Genomic DNA, 23,464 nt, shown 5'->3' with positions numbered 1-23,464 from the left:
CACAGTATCAACAGTAGAGACCTTTAAATTTCTAGGCTCCATCATATCTCATGACCTAAAATGGTCACCTAATATCAAAAATGTCATCAAAAAAGCACAACAAAGAATGTTCTTTCTGCGCCAACTCAGGAAGCTCAAACTGCCCAGGAGCTGCTGATACAGTTCTACAGAGGAATCATTGAGTCTGTCATCTGCACCTCTATAACTGTGTGGTTTGGTTCTGCAACCCAACAAGATCGACACAGACTTCAGAGAATAATCAGAACTGCAGAAAAAACAATTGCTGCTAACCTGCCTTCCATTGAGGACCTGTATACTGCACGGGTCAAAAAAAAAGGGCTGTGAAAATATTTACTGACCCCTCGCATCCTGGACATAAACTGTTTCAACTCTTACCCTCTAAACGTCGCTACAGAGCACTGCACACCAAGACAACTAGACATAAGAACAGTTTTTTCCCGAATGCCATCACTCTGTTAAACAAATAATTCCCTCGATAATGTTAAACTATTTATTATATACTTATTATATAATTACTGCACTACTTTTTTCATCATTCCTATTACCCATCTCCTCCCACTTATGACTGTATGACTATAGCCTGTGCTGGCATTTTATTTTACATTTTATTTTATTTTATTTTATGATTTTACATTTTATGTTTTCATTACTACTGATTGTTTCCTGATTGCTTACTAGACCTATATGACAATCATTAAGTGCTGTACCTTATGATTCTTGACAAATGTATTTTTCTTTTATGTACACTGAGAGCATATGCACCAGAGACAAATTCCTTGTGTGTCCAATCACACTTGGCCAATAAAGATTCTATTCTATTCTATTCTATTTTCTGCATAGGGTCTGGTATGTGCCTGTTAATGGCATTTGGTTGCCAACAATAAGCATTAAATATAAATGCCAGCTTGCTTTGATGCATCATTTGAACATGCAATACCTAATTGTAATGGGGGAAGAGATTATTTCTCTCAGGTGACAAAACATTCGTCTTACAGCAAGTCCTGAAGAACCCGTCTTAATATTTAAAGTTTTAGGTGTAATCCCAGTTGCTTTTAAGACGGCTATTAAAATCCTGTTCACTTCTTATTGTTCAATTAGAAAATGTAACTGGGTATAAAGAAGAAACTAGAGACTTCACTTGTTTTGACTTTTGGGGTGTAGCTAAGTGATCATATTATTGTGGTGTTCATCCAGTTTTCCAGTGAAGTGGCTAAGTCTTCCCACACACTGTGCTATGCAAGCAAAATATAAAGCAGCCTGTATAAATCTCGCAAGATAATTACAGCTTCCCAATTTACTAGGAGTAAAAGAACACTTTGCTTTAAAGGCAGGGGTATAGTCGAGTGTAGGGGTAAGTGCTGGGGATAAGAAAGGGAAATACCCTAGGAAAGGAGAGTGACAGAGAATAAAACCAACACTGGTACCAGCTGCCACTAAAATGTTTTTTAAAAATATGCACAGCCAATTTGATGGTTTGCTGGGCACAAGACCCCATCCCCTTTCTAAAAACACTTGGCAGGCGGCAGCAAGCCAGGGGTGCTAGACCAGAAGTCCCCTAACAGGGTGCCCATGAGCACGCTGTTGGGGGACCCCCAGTCTAGCATTCAAAATTATGAAACTTTGCATGTTAGGTAACATGTGTCACTTGGTGGTGAGCACCTTTATAATACATTTTTTTAAAAAAATTGTAATGAACTCTGCATTTTCATATATAGTCAAGCATGCTATTTCCAAATGATGTGTTAGTTTTCACACTCACCATCCTTCTCCTTCAGGTCGGTTCCAGTGGCTTGGTGAGTGATCATAAAAAAATCCCCTTTTCATTTCTTGCATCCAGACTAGGATCAGGAAGAACTTTGTGCAAATCTCCCCAGATGGTTGAAACTTGTTGGGTGACCTGCCAGTCACTTAGTCCATCTGATCTACCTCACAGGGTCAGTGTGACATTACCATGAGGAAGGGATGATCACATGTGCATGAGTGAGCTTCTTGGGAAAGGGCAGGTTTAAGATGCGCTAGACCAGGGGTGTTCACCTCTGGCCCTGCAGCTGCTCATTGATTACAATTCCCATTAGCCCCTGCCAACATGGCCTCTGCAGGGCCAGAGCTGGGCAGTATAGACAGTATAGATCCAATAGAACTGTGGGACAGAATCAAACTGCAACCATGTTACTTTGACAGCATCAAATGGAATTTCCTCTTGTACTCCGTGTTGGTGTGTGTAATTAATTATACCAGTGAGTTAATTACATCTGAAATGAATTGCTTCTGATTTAAGTCGTTGCTTTTTGATGCCAGTAGATGCTTCAGGTGGATTAGAAGCATTACAAAGCTCCATGTGTGACTTTTGAACACTTCCAGGGAAAGGCATGTTTTTAGACGCTTCAAAGAAGAGTTGATTTCAAGCTTCTGTCTGCCATTATCAATACATTTCCCTGCCAATGCATAGCCACTGAGGCACATCGGATGTATCCCAAAGTCAAGAGAGGGCTGACTAGAACTGACTGGTTCTACCCATGAGAGTGTGATCTAGAACAGACCCCAGAATCTTTTGCAACCTGAAGGGACTGTATATCTATATCAGAGCCCCCTGTATATCTATATCAGAGCCCCTAGGGGATGGGGCGGTTTAAAAATCTAATAAATAAATAAATAAATAAATATAAATCTATAAGTTCAGTTTTCTGCTAACAGATAATCTCCCAAACTACGGACCGATTGCTTTGAAATTTTCACACAACGTCGCTTTCACGTGTGGCCAGGTTTTCATACTGTTTCCACACCTCCTGTTGTGTACATGTCACAACTGTGCCAGTTATTGTGTACATGCCGCACTTGTGACAGTTGGAACCACAGTTCTGTTCCTCAACAGCGCCATCTGCTGGCCATCAAAGCAACACCCTCTGATTCAAGGGAACCAACCATGCCTTCCTTGAAAACCACTGCCTTATGGAGTGAAAGGGATGGGGCGGGCCATCGTCACATGGCCCATCCACCGTAGCGGAGGAAGGGGAAGGTGAGGGAGGGTCCAGGGGTTTGCTGGACCAAACACTCTGAAATTTGAACACAACGTAGCTCATGCCTCCCAGCGTGTTTTACGCTAGATAATTCACCTGCAAGGGAAGTCAGTGAAAGGGACAGGACCAGCCCACCTGGACATGGTCTACCCACCCTAGCAGAGGAAGGGGAACGTTAGGGAGGGACCTGCAGGGTTGCCATGCAAGGGAATGGGAGAGAGGGAGGGGAGCGAGAGGCCCCTTGCCTCTCCCCTCCCTTGCAATCATTGTGCAATGACACATGTTCGAACTGTTCGCTTCGCCTTTTCTTCCTTTTCCACTTCACCAGACTCAGCCACAGCAACGTGTGGCCGGGCATGCTAGTTAGATATACAGGAATTCTTTGGTAGAAAAGAGTAACCTAGAGGTAGAAAGCTTGAAAAATAACTGCTCTGGGTAAGCAGTGGAGGTTCACTAATGAAGTCCTTTTGAAACAGTAATTGAGAGTGATTTTTCTATCACCAGACTCCTGTTGAATGAGATATTGAAAAGGCTGCCTGCCCTGGGGCAGAGAGACTGGTACAGTATGTTCACCGTGTTTACTCAAGACAGCCAGCCTGTAATGCAAGCTGCTGTCAAACTAGTTTGGGTTGCTGTCTTGCCCTGTCTAGTCTTGCTGACCTACAATTTTGTGCCGGGTGCCTTGTCAAACAGGGAGAGCCACCAGACTCTTGCCGCCAGCTTTTTATAGTCGCAGAAGGAATAAAGCCCCGCTGTTTTGCAAGCGCCCGACAATAAGAACGACTGCCGCAAAATATGGACACCATGCGATGCTCAGCATTTTGTGGAGAGCTTGCTATTGAGTGTTCAGAGTGTATTTGAGTGTTCAGAGTTGAATGTAGAAATCCCTGTAGGAGCCCTGAAAGGTGAAGCAATGCTGTTTCCCAGGTACAGAGCTGAGGGAATTGAAATTAGCCTGGGAAATTTACATTTTAGTTCTATGCAGTTAATCTAGTCTTAACCCCCTGAAAGGAAGGAGTTGAAACTGGAATAAACAGCCAGAAGTTAGTGCGGAAATCATGGCTAAGGTGAGATTGCAATCATGCAGGTCTTAACACTCTTCACAGTTATGCTACACTGTCACATTTTTTCCCTGCTATTCCTCCAAGCAATTTTGGGTTCCCCTCTCCCACTCAATTCTACCTTCACAACAACTTCTTTGTGAGGTTGTGAGACTGAGTAAAGCTCACTCAGTGTGGTTTTTCAACCAAATGAAGGTTTGAGCCTGTCTCTTCCTGCTCAAAGTCTTAACATTGGTGTCACATACCACATCGACACTTCAGAGCATTTCTGTTTTAAAGTGGCCTTCAGGATCTTTAAAAATGGAATTGCCATTACTAATATAACTGCTATATTGGAGATGGAAAATTGGAGGTGCAGTTTCTCAACTGAAGCTGTCAGGGGGAAAATGGTCCCGGGGACAACGCCAGAGGCAGAGAGAGAGAAATGCACGCCCTACGCCCCTGCTGCAACGCCCCCGCCCCGCCCCTGGAACACCCCACCCCCCCTCCAGGACCCGACCATGCTTCTGCTGCCGCTCCGCCTGTATTAGTATTATTAAGTGTCAGATATTTGTCGATTTATCTGGATGCATGGCAATGAAACTTTACTATGCAAGTAAATAATTTATGTTTTAATATTTTTGTGCATTAAAAAATGTTTAGAGCCCCTTTGTAGCATATGCTACAGGCCCTGCACTAGCTTAATCTGGCATTGTCCCTTAGGCTCATTCCACACATTCAGAATAATGCACTTTCAAACTGCTTTCAGTACTCTTTAAAGCTGTGCGGAATAGCAAAATCCACTTGCAAACAGTTTTGAAAGTGGTTTGAAAATGCATTATTTTGCGTGTGCGGAAGGGGCCTTAGACCTGTTCATACATGCAGGGAAACGAGGCAGCAAAATGCTGAGGTAGTACTGTTTGCACCAATTCAGCCAGTGTCTGTCTTTCAAGGTGCCTTTTCTGTGTGTGCACAGGCATACAAAGAAATGTTCAATGCTAACAGCCACCAGCAGTAGAGCACATTGTATCTCCTCAGAATTGTGCCCTCTCATGTGTGAAACAGGCCTTGGACCGAATGACTGAGGAAACATGAATGTATCCTCAACTAGCACCCTTCCACTAGTATCCGTCACCCAGCAGATGGGGTTCCTCTCAAGTTTCTAATCCATTGTTGTCAAGTGCTCAGGTCTAAGTACCAGCAAAACTGAGGTTGGCAAGGCAGCACATACTTGGAAGAGATGGGCTGGGAGTCAGACAGATACAGAAGCAGCTGGCAGGCAGGAGTCAAACAAAAGCCGGTGGCACCACAACATGGATTTCAATCTGAGCTTTTTGTAAAGCAGGCGTCGAACTGTCAAGAAGGTGCTGAGTGAAATCCCAGTGGCCTCCCTCAGGGATGAGTTGATTAGGCCAGGGGATCATAGCTGATCCCAAAGCTCGATTGAGAACAGGAGGATCCTGATCCGTCGTGTTCGGGCTTTGTTATGCTTCAGGAAGTGAGTAATCGGCAGCTGTCCTGCAGTGCTCCTGGCTGCCCATGATGCTTTGTAGCTATAAGCTTACTTGATGGTATACAAAGGGTGCTTGTGCAAGACCCTGGGTGTTGTGATTTGTTCATAGCAAAGCCACCTTGTGCAACAGAGTAATCGTTGCCTTCTGTGGGTCACTCCCAGGTTTCATGGAGGACACGGAAATCTGTCCTGCCGAAGAGTCCTGTCTTGCCTTTCCTTTCCTTTCCCATCCTGCTGGCATGTTGCTGTAATCGGTTAAGGAATCTATCACATTATGGTGTAATAGGGTTAGGAGAGACTTGTCTTTGAAGGAGAAGAGTTGACTTGGCACATCTTTTCCCCTCCCTTTCAGTCAGTTGTGCAGACAGGAAGAGAAACTAGAAGTATTGGTTCTAGCAAAGGTGCCAGCATTGGGCTAATGACAGACATGCTGCAAGTCCCGGAGGTGTTACAATCTGTATTTGTTTATTCATGCATTTATTTACTTAGGCACTTTAAACCTCCTTCTTTCTTTGCACAGTACAATGCAAAGAATAAACCTTACAACAACAGAAAACCTTTGGAATTGGCAAATGTTGAAATGCAAGTTAGCTAAATATGAGTCTACCTGCCATTAACAGACTAAGAAGCAGGGCGGGGAGGGGACAGAGCAAGTGATAACACCCCTGCCCTTGGTTGAAATAGTCTTTCACCAGACTGGTGTTGGATAGACCATACATAAGAGGGTCCCTATAGAGGACGAGTACATCATTGGAGACATGTAGCCTGAGACTCTTTCCAAATGAGGGTGCTGAAGACTGAATTGGCGTGTACCTGAAACCTCAGCTGACCTTTCTGGTAGGTGTTCTGCCACCTGAGCTGAATCCTAGTCCCCTGACTAAATTTTGGACTTCAGGAATTAGCGATAGTGTTAAGTGTGAGACCTCATTTGCAAAATCTGTAGATTTCTGAAGTGCTACATGATTGTTGGCCCTAACCTGGAAGTACCAAAGCTAGCATGATGTTGTCAGTTCCCAGAAGCTAAGGAGAGTCCATCCTAGTTAGTATTTAGATGGAAGGACCGCCAAGGAATACCCAGGATTGCTATGCAGAGGAAGGAATGCCAAAGCACTCCTTTTCGTCTCTTGCCACGAAAACCCTACTAGGTTGTCATAAGTTGACTGCGACTTGATGGCACCCTGTAGATACTCACAAGATACTTCATTATCACAAACTATGAGTGGGCTAAGTGAGTTCCAAGTTATGCCTTGGTTGTTGATTATCTGGTACTAAAGGGGTTACTAGAAAAGGACCGACTTACGGGGTCCTCTCATTAAAATTCTGGTAAATTTGGTCTCATGACACTATTTTTAATATATGTGATACATATAGTTTATTCTAAGATGCTCAGAGTAGTCAACCTAAATATCTTTTGTCCTTACAAGAATACCAGGAGGTAAGTTAGGCTGCCAAGGAAATAAGTGACCCAAGGTGGTCATCCTGCCAGCTTCATGATCAAGTTGGGATTTGACCCTATTCTCTGCAGCTGTTTGACTCGCTAAGCCACTAGTCCACCCTGGCTTTTGTCTTCATCTTACTTTTTCTGTTTGGTTGTTGTCTCCTTCTGAACAATCCTCCCCTCCAAACCGAATCAATTTAAATAAGTACAAATTGTTCCATAGTCTATGAATTATGAAAACTCAGAAGGCCATGCCTCAGCTAGTGAGATTGAGGCAAGATAGTTTTGTTTTATAATCTGTTTTCTTTGTATGCGCTTTTCAACAGTTCTGTGTGCTTTTCAACAGTTGTGTTGTCAACAGTGATGTGATTGGGAGGGGAAAGTATGCGCATAGTGCCGCTTAGATTGTATTACATGTGCTGTTTTTGTAGAGTAGCAAAGCTGGGGCGTGGAGGCAGATGGCAATCTTTGCAAAAAGTTAGAAGTAGGGAAATGTGCATCAAATGGGGGGAAGGGGTGGAAGAGGAGAAAATGTAAAATGGAGGTTCATAGCAGACTACAGTTGCTGTGACTTGGAGATTCACAGCAAGTTACAATTTGTTGCAACTTCTGAACAATTAAGTATGGTTGGCACTTTTCTCTATCAAACTGGATTTAAAGTTTGTTTAAATTAGTGCCTTTAAACAGTTGTGACTGCATAGTACTGGCACCAATAGAGAAAAGTACATCTGGCAAAGTTAAATAGCTGAAATGGCTATGAGAAGAAGCTATGCTGATTGAAAAGTTTGTACTGAATCCCCCATGCCTTCAACTTAGAGGCAATTTTTTGATCGATTTTTCTTGAAGGATAGCTTCCTGAAACCTCAGCTGACCCTTAACAGTCCTAAAAGCTTAAAAGTTTACTATAACCAAAACAGTTCCCGCCTGTCCCTCATGTCAACACAATCAAATAGTGCAATACAAATCTTAACACAGCTTTAAGTATAACCGGTTTATGAGTAACTGTCCAGGAATGTTTTTTAGTTGTTGGTTTGCTATAGTCTAACAATGCTCTTGGCTCTGCACCACTCGCTGTCTCCCTAGAGTTGACAATCTGATTTAGCTGGTTAGAGTAAATAAAGCCTGCTTGGAATTAATGAACTGAAAGGCGGAGAGAGTTGGTTCTTGGAAAGTCTCCTGAATTCCTTGACTCTAGTCACCTCTTTATTTATATAATAGATTACTCTAAATTTTGGCGTTCTCACTGTTTCAATAGCCATGTCCTACACTCTTTCTTTAACTTGGCTGAGGCCATGTTTCTGACTTTGCCCCAATACTGTTGTGCCTCTGTTTCACTAGGTCCCTATCACTTTCCCACTAGGTCCCTGCCACTCAGTGTCCACTTCAGACTTCTGATCCTTGGCTGCAGTCCACAAGAAGTGTTTGTACACAAGCGTAAGGGAATTGAATGTGCAGCCAGAGTTTTCTTTGCAGTTAGACGCACGATTGAGGAGGAAAGCTGCTATTGAAGCTTACCTGTCAACCTGAGGGTGAAATCTCTCTCTCTCTCTCTCTCTCTCTCTCTCTCTCTCTCTCTCTCTCCCCTCTCTCTGTGCCCTCACATGTATGCAAATATCTTCTTTGTATCATAGTGCTTGTTCAAAGTCCTGACTGTGTCTCCCTGGGGCTGCTTGGTGCCATTTTCTCACCCTGGGTTTCATGCTGAGTAGGAAAGATTGAAGAGCCCCGTGGCACAGGGTAGTAAGCTGCAGTACTGAAGTCAAGGCTCTGTTCATGGCCTGAGTTCGATCCCAATGGAAGTTGGTTTCAGGTAGCCAGTTCAAGGTTGACTCAGCCTTCCATCCTTCCAAGGTTGGTAAAATGAGTACCCAGCTTGCTGAGGGTAAAAATATAGACGACTGGAAAAGGTAATGGCAAACCATCCCATAAACAAAGGTCCCTTCCGCACACGCAAAATAATGCGTTTTCAAACCACTTTCACAACTGTTTGCAAGTGGATTTTGCTATTCCGCACAGCTTCAAAGAGCACTGAAAGCAGTTTGAAATTGCATTATTCTGCATGTGCGGAATGAGCCAAAGTCTGCCGAGTAAATGTTGTGATGTGACTTCACCCCCGTAGGTCAGTAACGACCTGGTGCTTGCATAGGGAATTACCTTTACCTGGGAAAGACTTCTTTCCCCCATATGATTCTGCTTCCTCGTTCTAGAATGTTCTGATGCCCAGTGATGTGAGTTTTCTGGGAAAATGAGAATGGGAACATTTTCCAATTCTGTTTTAAATTCGCATTAGCAGAACTTAAATGTTGGCTAAATAAGGCAAATGCACAACCCTTGGAGTTTATCCATGTTTTTATATGCTCATCCATAATGGTTAATTTGTAGCACAACAGCCCTGACAGTTATAATTGAACAATACTAACCTGACACGAAATGTTGGAAACGGCCTGAACCTGCGAGGGGATGAGTGGCATATAAAACTAATAAGTAATTATATGGGATGGATTTTTTCTTCAGAAAAGTATAGCTTGTGTGTGCGTGTGTGTGTCTATTCGGTGGAAAATTTCCCGCCCCACATCACTGCTGTTGTCCCTTCCAGCTGAGGCTGCTATAGATGAGGGACTTCTGGTGGAAGAGGCCCTTTTATCCTGATATTAGAAACTGAAAGAGATGTATTTTCTTCTCTTAGGCTTTCTGATAAACTTTTAAGCTTCTCTTGTGCTGCCCCATTTATAATGTACTGTTAGATAATGGGAGCTGTTTGGTTTTAGAGCAGTGGTTCTCAACCTGGGGGTCGAATGGCCCTTTCACAGGGGTTGCCTAAGACTCTCTGCATCAGTGTTCTCCATCTATAAAATGGATAAATGTTAGGGTTGGGGGTCACCACAACATGAGGAACTGTATTAAAGGGTCGCGGCATTAGGAAGGTTGAGAACCACTGTTTTAGAGGTTTGTAAGCCTCCTTGGTAGTTATCCTTCCACCTAAGTACTAACTAGGACAGACTCTTCTGAGCATAGCATATGGTAAAGCAAGGTATAACTATTTTAATTAAAATAGTAAATTCGTCTCCTTTAGGAGAATGATTCACAGCTCATGATAATGCTCTCGTGCATCAGTAAATCTCCAGAGTCCATCGTTCATTTCATGAGTTAAAAGTTCATATTCTGCTTTATTGTTAAAAGTATAACAACATTAGAACTGACTTGAGAGCTTTATTGCCATCAGGATTTATGCTTCTTTCTGACAAATTAAAAATGTTTAAGCTCTTGAACAATTCTAATGCAGAAATCTCGGAAGCAGTTGCTACATTTTTAATTCGTGTTTTACAAGATGTGTAACAGTGATCTTTTTAATGTATCTGGAATGCTCAATATTTCTTGGATGTTATGCCTAATAAAGGTTTTTGGATTGGATTGGAGTTAAAAGTTCTTGAGTCTCAGGGCTTGGAGCAATCTCTCTTTTGAGACTGCAGAGAATCTGCAGTTAGAGAAAATGGCACTAAGGCTCCTTCCGCACATGCAGAATAATGCACTTTCAATCCGCTTTCACAATTGTTTGCAGGTGGATTTTGCTGTTCCACACAGTTGCAAAATGCATTGAAAGTGGATTGAAAGTGCATTATTTTGCATGTGCGGAAGGAGCCTAAGGCCACTGTGGTAGTTGGTGCCAGAAAAACAGCAACAGTGCAGCTTCATATTTTGTTGTTGTTGTTGCTGGCAAGGAGATTTAGCAGGGGACAGGCGTACTTTCAAACAAGACAAGAGTATTCAACCCTTGCTTTGTGATATCTAATGGTTCTTTTTTTGTCCGTGTGCAGGACCCGAGCTACTGGATACAGGTTCATCGTCTGGAGCATGGCGATGGGGGAATCCTTGACCGTGATGATATTCTGTGTGATGTCGCGGATGATAAAGACAGGGTGAGTATAGAAAGGCGGATCCTTACAAAGCCAGTTCTTAAAGAGGAAATGTGATTGTTGGGAGAAACTGGAGCAAATAATTAAAGATTGGAGAAGAATTTCCATTTTTGAGATTACAAGGTACATTCTCCCCATTTTTTCCGCATCCAGAAGAGGAAACCATCATAAATGTTTTGGTGGGGACAGAAAGCCTGCTGATGGGTGCTGTCGTGAGAATGTTAATTGGGCAAGATCAAATGAAATAACCACTTGACTCCAGCTCCACTTTTTAATGATGCTGTTTTGTCAGCTGCAAATTCAAGTTGAGAGTAGTATGAGTAGATTTTAAAATCAGGGTGTTCTTTGTGTGTGTGTGTGTGTGTGTGTGTGTGTGTTTTCTTTTTCTTTTTCAAGGAAAGACTGACCAAAGATGGAGAGACTCTAGTCCCATGCAGTTAGTGTGTCAACTGTAAAGACTGGTGTTGGGCTGTTGATTTAGTATAGTGAAGATGGTATAGTGATGAAGATGGTATAGTGGCTTATCTCAGTGATGGTGGCCTTTGAAAAGACTTCATCTTACCCATGAAATGATGAATGCTTGTTAAATGCAATGCATATTGGTGTATCTGGAAAGTTTTTTTGCATCTGAAGAAGTGACTTTTGACTCACAAAAGTGCATGCTGGAGTGTTTGTGCCATGCAATTGATTTAAGTTTCTTTTTTTCCCTAGCATATTGCCTTTTCTTTTAGTTTGAATTTCTTGTCTCTCTTCTGTCTGCATCTTCAATGTGACATTGATACTTGTGGATGACTGGATTCATTCATGTTGTGCATTGTAGCATTTTTGTACATCTCAGTCCCGGACAGGTAGAGAAGCACTTGGCTATAAAAACGATTGTCCTTTGATTTTTTTAAAAGTTTGAATACTTGAACTGTACCACAAGTTCAGTGAAATGCAAAATTTGGAATCATTAAGATTTGACCAATGGATAAGATGGTGATATACAGAGGACTGTTAAAAAATTATAGAGTGAGAGATGGAAGGGAGGACCAAAATGCCCAAATATCTTAAAAAGCAAACAAAAACAAAGGTGGCGCTCCCATGCAGTTGTAAAGGTAGGAATGAAGCTAAGCAGCAATGTATGTTTAGTACGTATGTGAGAATTTAGATCTTTAAAAACTAATATAGTAGTAAAACATACAACTTCACATCTTTTCTCCTTTAATAACAGGCAGTGTGTGGCCCTGGCTCGCAACTAGTTTTACTAGGCTGCTATTCTGGAGGCGAATAGTTCAGTGGCGTAGCACATGCTTTGCATGCTCAAAATTCCAGGTTCAATCCTTGATATATCCTGTTAAAAATAATCTGGACAGGTTGTCTGGAGTCCTTGGAGCAGGAGTATTCACTGGAGGGCATAAGAGCTGCACATGTGTCTTCCACATGTTACCTCTAGCTCATCTTCTCATTTTTGGTTTTGAAAGCTTGCTCTGTTTCTCTGACAGCATTTTGAAAATATGGGTGTTCCAGCCGTGAGCTAGAGTGAAAACCATAGAGCAGACCCCTTGGAGGACTGAAGGGCAACAGAAGTAGGAGGCTGAAGAGAAAAAATCTGGGAGGAAAGAGCGAAGATGGGAGTATGAATGCACGTTATTGTATGTGTTGGTTTGGTCATGGTGCTCTTTGGTTGACAGTGATTGTGGCTCATCATGAATGTGGAATATGTATGTCTTCATTAGTGATCCACTAGTCAGAGTGAATAGCATTGGATCAGATAGACCAATTACATGAGAAGAAGTTGGGTAGTCAACCTCCGACTTGCTTAGTCACCAAAGTGGACTGACCTAATCATACCTTTTGCCTCAGAGATGGCCATTGGGGAAAAGAGAAAGCAGATAATCTACAGGGCATTTTGGAAGTCTGATCTTGGGTAGCTGATCCTTTCAACAGTGGCATAAATAACATTACATGGTGATCCCCCAAAGTATTGTATTATAAAATGCTGAAGATCTGTGTTGAAAAGGGTTTGGTTGTTTAGTCAAGCAGTCTAGAAGCTCAGATGATGGTGTGAGGAATATTCCGTCACATACAGTAGATCTTTATTTGGGTTCTTGCAAGGAATCCTATGACTGCCTTGTTAGCTTTTTGCTTTGGAAGACCATGAATGTTTTGGGGGTTTCTTCCTTCCTTGCAGTGAAATGAAGTGTGGGCCTGTTTTATATCACTGAGTTATGGCTTGAAACTCTTGAGTGTCACTTATGTCAGCCTATATAGTAAGCGCCTGTGATAGTGATTTCACACAACCTGTCAGGGATTTGTCTTTTGACTTCCAAGTTTAGTTGCCTTCCTTGTTACTGGAGAGTTGCTTTATTATTTTTTACTCCTTCAGGTATTCCTTGTGATGTTTTCTCCATTAAAGCTCTATTGTTAAAGACGTCTGAATTGTTGGTTTGTTCAAAGCACATTGTAAACAACGAATGTGATTGTATTACGGGCTGGCATTGAGCCGGTCATTCCAACCTCTGTTCTCATAGCTTCTAAAGGTTTCTGCATGTTGTGTTTACCTGCTGCATACCTTTTGACACCCACTTGGACCAGAGGAGGCTTTTGATATTTGGCCTTTCATTTTCCTTGTCATGAATAGTTTTAATTGTTCATTGTTAAAGTTTCTTTATGCAAACTTGGTGTTGTGTACTGGCTGTTTGTCAAGTATGCTATGCCAGTATATAATTTTTATTGTGTGGGAGGTCTGTTGAAAGGCTAGTGCACACAAAACTCGCTATGGTTCAAAGTTGCCCATGTGTATCAGTTCCTTTTTCACCCAGGAGATGCATTTTGCTGTTTGTGGTCTGATGGACCTCCAGTGCTAGTTTGCTGTCTGCCCACAAGACTGATACCTGAGTGCATTTCATTTTTTTTGTTTTTCTTTTTAAAAAGCCACATTGTGACTTGTGCTTTCTGTTTTCTGGTTTTTCAGAAATAGTGCAACATTATAAACTTGTAAGGTGGCAATTGTTGCAGAGGAACTAACTGACCAGAGACTTAATTTGGCAGACATGAGGCCAGCATAAAAAAAATGGCAGGCTTTTATTTCAGAGGAGGAGATAGTCACCAGCCAGACCTGGCAATTATCTGGTCTTTAATTTACAGTAACACAGTTTGTCTGGAATGGGATGCGGGGAAAGCTGTATAATCTTTGCTCTGCTGTATTTTCGTATTGCGTGTGCACTATTTGCCTCCGTGTCTCCTATCTTAGACTGGAACAGATTGGGATCTGAGATATGCAGGTTCCAATTTTCACGCTGCTGTGAAGCTTATTAGGTGATTTTTCAAGTGCAGTAGGGGTTTTTTGGGGGGGGAGGGGGATATCTGAATTGGTAAGTTTGTCATCTGCAAACTTTCTAACTTGTAAAGAAGTGGAGAGAGACTGTATTCTCCTCTGCTGGACTGGAGCCAGCACCAAGCTTCACCACAGCTAGGGTTTCCAGCCTCCAGACAGTTGCTGAAGATCTTGTGCTATTACAGCTGATCTCCAGGTGTCAGAGACCAGGTCACCTAGAGAAAATGGCCACTTTGGAAGGTGGACTCGATGGTATTATATCCCTTTGAAGTCCCTTCCCAAACCCTTCCCTCCTTGAATTCCACCCCCAAAATCTCCAGGTAATTCCCACCCTGGATCTGGCAACTCTAAACTTAGCTAATACTGCTTGGGAGTCACACTTAGCCCACTTTACAATGCTCAGGGTGCATCCTTTTGAACTTTCTCTCCTGGTTGCCATACCATGCTGCCTTCTTGATCCATAGGGCTCTCTTAATTCTTCCTCTATTCCCTCTGTGGCCTGGGGAAAATCTGGAGATTTGTGTCTTTCCCTCAGCCTTTTAGGTGATTTGATTTCGTAATTTTTTTGCATCATAAGTGATTATGTTAATACTGAATCAATGTGGTAGCTCTGTGTTCGTCATTCTCACAATTCCCCTCATGGTGTGATGCTTCACTCTCTAAATTAAATGACTGTTTCCAGGACTGGCATTGGCACATCTTGAGGTGGAATAGCTGTGAGACCCCAGGGTTTCTGGCAGAGCCCCCTGTCACACATTCCCCCAACCTTTCCCCCTCCCCTGCCAGATGTCCATGTGCCTTTCCCTGCCTGTTTGCTTGCAAGGAGTCTGCCACCCATGTTCTTAGCTTCTTAGCACTGATGGGGAGATTTGTGCAGGTGTTGAACACTGGCAGCTCTCCTTATGGGCCATAGCAGCTACAGGCAACAGCCAGTCCTGTGGGGAAAGGACAAAATGTGGTACAGGTGGCTGTGATCACACGTAGTAGGATGGCATGAGAGAGGGGGAAGGATTCATAGGTTGGTATGAACACACACAGGTAGATAAGCGGAAAGAGAGGCATGGGGAGTTGGGGAGGCAGAAGGGGTCACTTGGGCACTTTCTGGCCAGGGTCTCCCAGATTTTGGAATCGGCACTGATTGCTCCTGTTTAAAAAAACGACTCTGCTGCTTTACTTTGTGTTGATGGGTTCCTGTATTGAGAGTTTTTGCAGGTGTTTCCTCTTGAGTAAAGAAATCTGGATTCCTTCACTTAGCTTCTCATGCTGCAGCATTCAGTCAGCGCCCCCCGACCCCACCGTGCGACTTCATCTCTTATTGATGCCCTCTGTATGGCAGAGATGCAAACCAAGGCAATAAGGTGCTGTAAAGTGCCTCTGATCACTGTACACGTACATCAATACAGCTGCCCTCCATTAGCGGCCTGCTTTGCGGTGAGTTTGGCTCACCTTTTGCAGAACAGATTTTTGGGGGGAGGAGGTAGAAACCAAGGCTGTCTTCTGATGGGCGACCTGGCAAATGCATTGCGAAAGGCCCAGCAAGGAAATGTGAAGGATTTCTTTTGGCGCCTTGTTTTGCAGCGTTGGTTTTGTGTGTGTGCACGTAGAGGCGGTGGCGGGGGTGGGGGGACAAAAACCCCGATAAGTTCATTGAGTAGTTTGGTGCTGGACTGGAGTTCATAAAACATTCATAGCGCAGGGCAATGTTAAGTGATCAAGTTGCTGCTGAAAATTTCCAGCGAGATAACAAATTGCTTTATGTGCAAACCCCATTTTAAAGCCCTGCCAGGACTCTTTATCCCTTTAATTAATGTCTGGCTGGTCTCTGCTTGGCTGTAGAAAATGTAGGGTTGAAGCAGCTGGATTTAAAGAGGTACTGTAAAACAGCTGGAGATGAGGTTGGAGTATCTTGCATATCTGTGGCCTGATTACTTTTAATTTTCCCTTGACTCTCTTGGGCGTCTTATTTGCCCAGATGTAAGTCCTGCTGAACTCAATCAGTGGTGAAGTGATTGAGGTGAGCAAAGTACAATTGACCCCTTTCTGTGAAGCCTCTATTAAGAATCTGATCCATGGTGGTGCATGTGGTGCATGCAATTTATTTGGACCTGATGCTTTTCAAGGACAGCTGTGGCATATGTGTTATAACCGGAACAGCCGCTGTATTTGTGCCCAGACGTATCTCTTGCAGTGGGAGTTGTGTTTGAATGCATGCTGTTACAGCAGTCCTGCCTGAGTCAGAGATCTGTGTTCCCTCTTGCAGCTTTGTACACATACTGTCCAGTTGCAAAAGAAAGACACTCTGTGCATTGAACTGTTGAAGGCTTTCATGGCTGGGATGAACTACCTGTTGTGGGTTTTCAGGGCTGTGTGGCCACATTCTGGTAGTTTTCTGATTGTTTTCGCCCGCATCTGTGGCTGAAATATTCAGAGACATGTCATAGTGTTCCATGGAGAGAAACACGTCTTGCCATGACAAGCCTCTGAAGATGACAGCCATAGATGCAGGCGAAACGTTATGAGCAAATCTACCAGAATGCAGCCACACAGCCTAGAAAACTCATATCAGCCAGACACTCTATGCATTTTTTACTGCATGTATCTTTATTATTCGACATGATTGCTTCTTCGGGTAAGGCTGACCACAGAGATCTGAAGTCAATAGCTCGAAATAGTAAATGTTCTGCTAGAAACCCACCTGGAGAATTTTATTTGTTTAGCAACATTTATGTCTACTGTTGAAATAGCAGTCAGAGCACAGGTTTCAAACTTACTTGCAAGAAAAGCCAGCTTAATAAAGTCTCAAGTAAGAAGTCCAAATAGAAAGGTAGCCAGAACTGGGGTGCTGTGTGGTGTCCGGGCTATATGGCTGTGTTCTAGCAGCATTCTCTCCTGACGTTTCACCTGCATCTGTGGCTGGCATCTTCAGAGGATCCTCTGAAGATGCCAGCCACAGATGCAGGTGAAACATCAGGAGAGAATTCTGCTAGAACACGGCCATACAGCCCGGAAACCACACAGCACCCCAGTGATTCCGGCCATGAAAGCCTTCGGCAATACGTAGCCAGAACTACCTGATTACTGGGTAGCTGAATGGAATCTATTGAATCTTGATAGCTTAATTGATGACTTGGCAGAGGCTCTCAGTTGCCTGTATACTGGTTAGCCACAGAGAATGTCACATAATGCAGGATTCAAATAACATTTTTAAAAATGTACCGTTAAAGGCTTTCATGGCTGAAATCACTGGGGTGTTGTGGGGTTTCCAGGCTTTATGGCCGTGTTCTCCGCCAGGAGAAAATGCTACTGGAACACAGCCATACAGCCTGGAAACCCCATAACATCCTATTTCTAAAAATGTGGGGGAAAGAAAAATAGCAAGACTCGTGGGAGTTGTCTGCATATTTGTGTTCAAGTTGTTTATTCTGTAAACAGATGGGAATGGGTACTGTATATTAACACGGGATTGCATTGTTCTGTGGCTTGTGTGAAGAGAGTAACTCTAGATGTGAAATCTGAATGTTTTTGAACCTTGTGCTGTGAAGCTTCACTCAAAGTTTTGTCTTAAAAACTTCTCCTGAGCTGTTAGAAAGTAAATGAAGAAAAATGTAACAGTAGAATTTGATCTTACATTGCAGGATGCGGTGGGGAGGGGAGAAGATGCTGTCCCCCCTCCAAAGCAAACTAGTATGCAGTTTCAAGATATATTCACTCTACAATGACACTATTCAATCATATCTTTATTACTGTCATAGCTCAGCATATTATAAATGATACAAAGGGATAGAACATAAAGTATAAAAGATTAAAACAGTAATCATGAATACTGGGCTTTAAGAGAAGGACGGTGAATAAATCTAATAATAATACATTTTAAAAGGGAATAGATATAAAAAGATACTAAAATTGTTAAATTGAAGACTTATAGGGTATCAACCACTAAGCCTACTTTGTTGTGATGTATTTTGAGTGCTGTTATCCAGAACTTGGCAATACTGTATATGTTATATCAGGAGTGGAAATATATAACTGTTATGTATGACCTGGAAATTTATACAAAAGTGGTGTAATAAAACTAACAAGTGTATTTTTATAGATCTGACAGCGGAGAAGTTCTCCTGTTTCTGTGTGCGCAGATCCACAGGGACATTTTCTCTCCTGATAAGGAGGGTCTACAATGACACCAGTCCTGTCTCAACAGGGGCGAGCAAACTTTTAGGATTGGACTCAATTTTTTCTAACATCTGTGTGCCATGTACGACCCAACTAGAAGACAGACCCTTCAAAATATAACTATATACCAGCTGCTTTGTTTTGAAGTGGTATCTGGAAGTGGTGTGCAAGTTATTTTCAAATGATGTTGGTTTGAAACAGAACAAGCAAAGTTGATCAGTTTCTGGGGTAATGGCTGCATTAAGTCATGCCTTCAGAACTGTTGGTTCCTGATTGGGTTGATTAAAAGACTTAAAATTTAGAGCTTTGTGGAAAAAACCCCTGTGTGTGTTTAAGGGACTTGCTAAGCCATCTCTTTGCAAGCTACTTTAATAGTAGGCATGGTGTATGCCTATACCAGTAGTAATTGTAATTAATACTAGCATTTGTGCAAACGTTGGAAATGATCCATTTTGCCCTTTGTTCAGTTTTCATGAGAGTATTTTTTTTTCAGATGGGCATTTTGTGGGCATTTTTGTTCTCTAAGTCGCAAGCGAGGGCTATTGAAAAGAGCACAAATAGTAGTATGATCTTAACTATTTTTCAAAATTAAAGGCGGAGGAAAAAAAATCAGCAGCACTTTATTATAGCTTCTCTGTAAAGCAGATGTTCCTAACAGGCTGCCAAAATGTTGCCGAAGGATGTTCTGAGTTAAAAGCAACACGCTCAGATTTTGTTTTGGTTTCTTCCACCCCTTCTTAAAAAGGGGGTTCCCTAGAAACTCTTTGAAACATTTGCTTGTCTGTCTGCTCCCCCCCCCCCCGCTGCCCACATTGCTGTGGGATGCTCTTGCTTCGGCGTGTGCTTGTGTGGTTAATTGTTGGGCATTGCTGTTTTTATGTGGTTAATAATGTATTCAGCGTGGCTAATCTGCAGCAGACTAGACAGTGTAAGCAAAATAAAGGATAGTGCCCCAGAAAAGTTACATTTAGAAACTGACCATAGTTAACAAAGTATAGGCAAGAATAATGATGGATAAATGTGAATTCAAAGAGTTGTGTGTGCATGTTTAAGTTAAAGGGACTCTGGGTAAGTCTGAGGAATTGAAGATAATAATGTATTGTCGAAGGCTTTCACGGCCGGATTCAACTGGTTGTGGTGGGTTTTCCGGGCTGTGTGGCCATGGTCTGGTAGATATTTTATTATTTATTTATTTATTTATTCATTAGATTTCGTAGACCGCCCGAAGGGCTCTAGGTGGTTCCTAACATTTTGCCTGCATCTGTGGCTGGCATCTTCAGAGGTGTATCACAGAGGGAAGTCAACAGAGATACACCTCTGAAGACGCCAGCCACAGATGCAGGCGAAACGTTAGGAACAAGATCTACCAGACCACGGCCACACAGCCTGGAAAACCCACAACAACCAGCTGAAGATAATAAGTTCACTATTGTGCTTACCTTGTAAAGCCATGAAAGGTACGAGATCCAGGATACTTTTTCCCTTTAGGAGGTTTTTCCTCATCATCAGAGGCACTCCTCTGAATGTTTTGCAGTGAATGTTTTGAAGTATGTTGAATAAGCGACCAATGTGCGGCGATTCAGTTCTGTTGTGCACTCCCCATAGCCTGGCTGCGGGGGCCCAGGTGGCTGTCCTTTCACTTGAAGAAGCGCAGAGGCGTACCAGGGGTAACTGGTGCCCGGAGACAAATTGTCTCCAGGACGCCCCCAGGCTCTGCCCCCCCACAGCTCTGCCCTCTGATACCCCCAGACTCCACCCCCCACTGCCCTCGACCACGCCCATGTCACCATGGACATGGGCAAGGTCTAGGGTGCCCACCTCCCCCCCAGACTTCCCCTGCAGGAAGGGGTGGGCCGATTTTGCGCCCACCACGTGACCAGAGTGGTGCCCGGGGACAAAGGGTCCCCGTTGTCCCTAAGCAGATACGCCACTGAAGAAGAGAAGAGTTCGGTTCTCCAGCTTAGCCACTACACCACACTGGCTCTCTGCTTATGGTGTGTCATGCTGTCCCTTCATTTTAAGAGAATTTCATTAAGTGCCTTAAATGAAACTGTCTTTATCACTTCTGCCTTTGTTCTTGTTGCTACTTTTAAATTCAACAGCCTTTCAGAGGGGTTGTAATTCTTCATCTGCATTTTAATGGGGGTGGCGGTCTGGATTGTATTTATATTATCCGTTATCTTGATCTTTTCAGTCTGCTCTTAAGAATTTATTGGGCTGTGTTGTTTATGTTGTTGTTTTTATTTACAGTTTGCCACCTGTAAGCTGGTTAATGTGGCTCATAAGTTACTGGCCTGAGGTAGTAAATGTTCCGTCTAGTCTGCTGTAAATATGCTTTGTTTTATATTTGCTTAGTAAAATATTTACTTGCGTCTCACTTTATGGTGCATGATAGCATTAACTGATGGCGCAAGCCTTAAATCAAAAGCTTAGATCACATAAGTCATAGGTGTCAAACTCACGGCCCTCCAGATGTTATGGACTACAGTTCCCATCATCCCCTGCCAGCATCATATAAGCCCCCTTCTTATTGCCCTGTTTACTGGCTGTGCACCTGACCATCTGACCATCTGCCAACCCCCTCCCAGAATTCGTCCACTCCCAGGTCTTGATCGCCAGGGTGTGATGCCAGACGCCCCTTATTATTAATTATTAACTATTTATTGTGGATTGCTGCTGCTATAGTTTTAAGATTTGTATTTTAACTGGGGTTATTCGAGTTGTTTTATTATGGTTGTTCTTGTTTTGTTGTACACCGCCCTGAGCCCTTCGGGGGTAGGGCGGTTTGTCAAATCGAATTAATAATAATAATAATAATAATAATAATAATAATAATAATAATAATAATAATAATAATAATAATAATAATAATAATATAAGGGACCTGTGATATAAGTGTACCATGGCTTGGATCTGCACCAATTTGTAGCTTTTCATAGATTTTTATAATTATATAGCAGTCAGTGAAAAACCTGGACAGTGTCAAAATTAGCACACCCAGAGTGAAGCTTTTCCATCCATTTAGCAATGCAGTCGCTAATCCTCTTCACATAATGAGAGAAAGATATGGTTGCGTTTGAAACCATGGGTGAGTAAACTGTAGTCCTTGCTTGGCTGCAGTTGGAGGCCTTTTCTAACTACTCACATGTGTTCTGTAGGAATTTTGAGATTTATGCACTGGAGTATTGTCCCCATATAGTCTTGCTCAAGGAAATGGATTCTTCGTTATAAATTATTCACATTTGTCTTACACGAGAACTGAATCTCACACATACCAAAGAAAGGTCTATAAATCAAAGGAGATATTTTTTTTCTCTAGTTCAGTCCCTCTTAAAAAGCCACAAAACATTTGTATTCTTGTTATTCTGCTGGACTGCATGATTGACCATGTGCGTTTGCAAGTAAAATTAACTTCAAACGGAGAAATGGGCAGTGGATGGTGGTGGTCTTGACTAACCATGCCAGTAGAAGTATGGTTACCCAGTAAGGCACCTTACACAGAGATTCCTTCCATCTACCCACTTTTATCTTGCCCATGTTTATGGCCAAGTGTGGATTTGATCCCAGATCTACCCACTTCTAGTCTTATATGCTAACATATTCAAAACACCAGTTCTCTCCTGATGTACAACTGGCAGGAAACTGTGGCATGCAGATACAATAAACATGTTTGCCACATTCACTTGCCTTAGAATAAGACATTGGATTTATGCTGAGTGGTCTTTCCACTCAGAAGTAAGAATCACAGCATGATCAAAGAGGCAGTTCCTTACATTGGGTACAGAGTCCCTGCATGCAGTTCTGTGGCTCGGTGTTTTTTTGGGATTGACTTTAAAAAAAACCCCAGAATGTTGGTTAAGCTGAAAAAGCTGACTTGGGGGTTTGGCTTTTTCAAAAATGTCTGGGGCTTCAAAAGCCACACCTGAAAAATACCGAAAGAAAATGTGACTCAGCCCTACCAAGCATCAAAGATGCATAGCTGAATTATTGAATAGCCTGCATGGTGACCATGTCCAGCCCTAATGCCTGGTATACCCTTGTGGCAAAATGAGGTGGTGGAAATCCTGCCTATCATTGTTGTTTTCCTAATGCTTAAGATCATTTAGTGATTTGATGTGCACATGCAAACTCTCCCTCCGCCAGGATTTAAAGTACAGAGCGACATGAATGGTTACAGGCTTCTCTGTTCCTTTGCCAGTGTATTCTTGATCAGTGCATTCTATTCAAAGTCACCTTTGCCTTTTCTTTTGCTGTATGAGGAAATTTCTCCTTGCATGCCTGATTTCTTATTACGTGCAGTTCATCCTTCTGTTTGTAAAAGTCAATGGTGAAGCTCCTGGATGCTTGGAATCTGCGGTTGTGCTATTAGATAAGCAGTCTCTGGGAGGTAATTTTAGCCAACCATTGCTTTAATGAAAGGATGGGTTATCTGGCTAGCTAACCGTTTCAAAAGCAGGCGTTTATGTAGGGAATTTATATGTCCTCTCTCCAGAGAATCTGAAGCGTGTATTTGCCCCTGGCTCTTGTTTGTCACTAATTAATTGCTTACACTGGATGTGGTTAAGTGCAAGTGGATGAAACTCTGGCGCTCTGGGGCATTCTGTACTTGAGGGCTATTCCTAAATCAGACATTTAATTAAACACAATTGTGCATCACTTGTATGAGAAAATTATAAAGCAACCGTGGTTGAATTAGCATGGTTTAATTCAGTGGTTATATTGAATAATAGAATCATAGGGTTGGAAGAGACCACAAGGGCCATCAAGTCCAACCCCCGGCCATGCAGGAACACACAATCAAAGCACTCCTTCCCAGGATTTAACTCATGGACCTGCTCACAGGTGTAATCATCCCTGACATAGAGTGCTACTCTCCCACCTTTCCTAGTTGATCTATTTCTCTGGAATAGGTTGTACCCCTCAATTATTACATTCCAGTAATGAGATTCATCCTGCCAGGTTTCAATGATGCCTATTGTATTGTATTTCTTATGCCGTGTTAAGAGTTCCAGTTCACCCTGTTTATTACCCA

General features: G+C 42.6%; 1 protein-coding gene across 3 annotated transcripts in view; it reads left to right on the top strand.

Annotated features, from left to right (window-relative positions):
• Nucleotides 1–23,464, top strand: part of PARD3 (par-3 family cell polarity regulator) — a 605,108-nt gene that overhangs the window by 66,477 nt on the left and 515,167 nt on the right. For all 3 annotated transcript variants that reach the window (XM_048510786.1, XM_048510784.1, XM_048510785.1), the window contains exon 2: nucleotides 10,845–10,946. In XM_048510786.1, the coding sequence (XP_048366743.1) occupies nucleotides 10,845–10,946 (102 nt within the window). The remainder of the gene's footprint in view (nucleotides 1–10,844; nucleotides 10,947–23,464) is intronic.

Source organism: Sphaerodactylus townsendi, linkage group LG11, assembly GCF_021028975.2.
Source record: "Sphaerodactylus townsendi isolate TG3544 linkage group LG11, MPM_Stown_v2.3, whole genome shotgun sequence".
Taxonomy (NCBI): Eukaryota; Metazoa; Chordata; class Lepidosauria; order Squamata; family Sphaerodactylidae; genus Sphaerodactylus; species Sphaerodactylus townsendi.
Note: the sequence above shows the minus strand (reverse complement) of the source record. Positions and strands in the feature narration are given on the sequence as shown.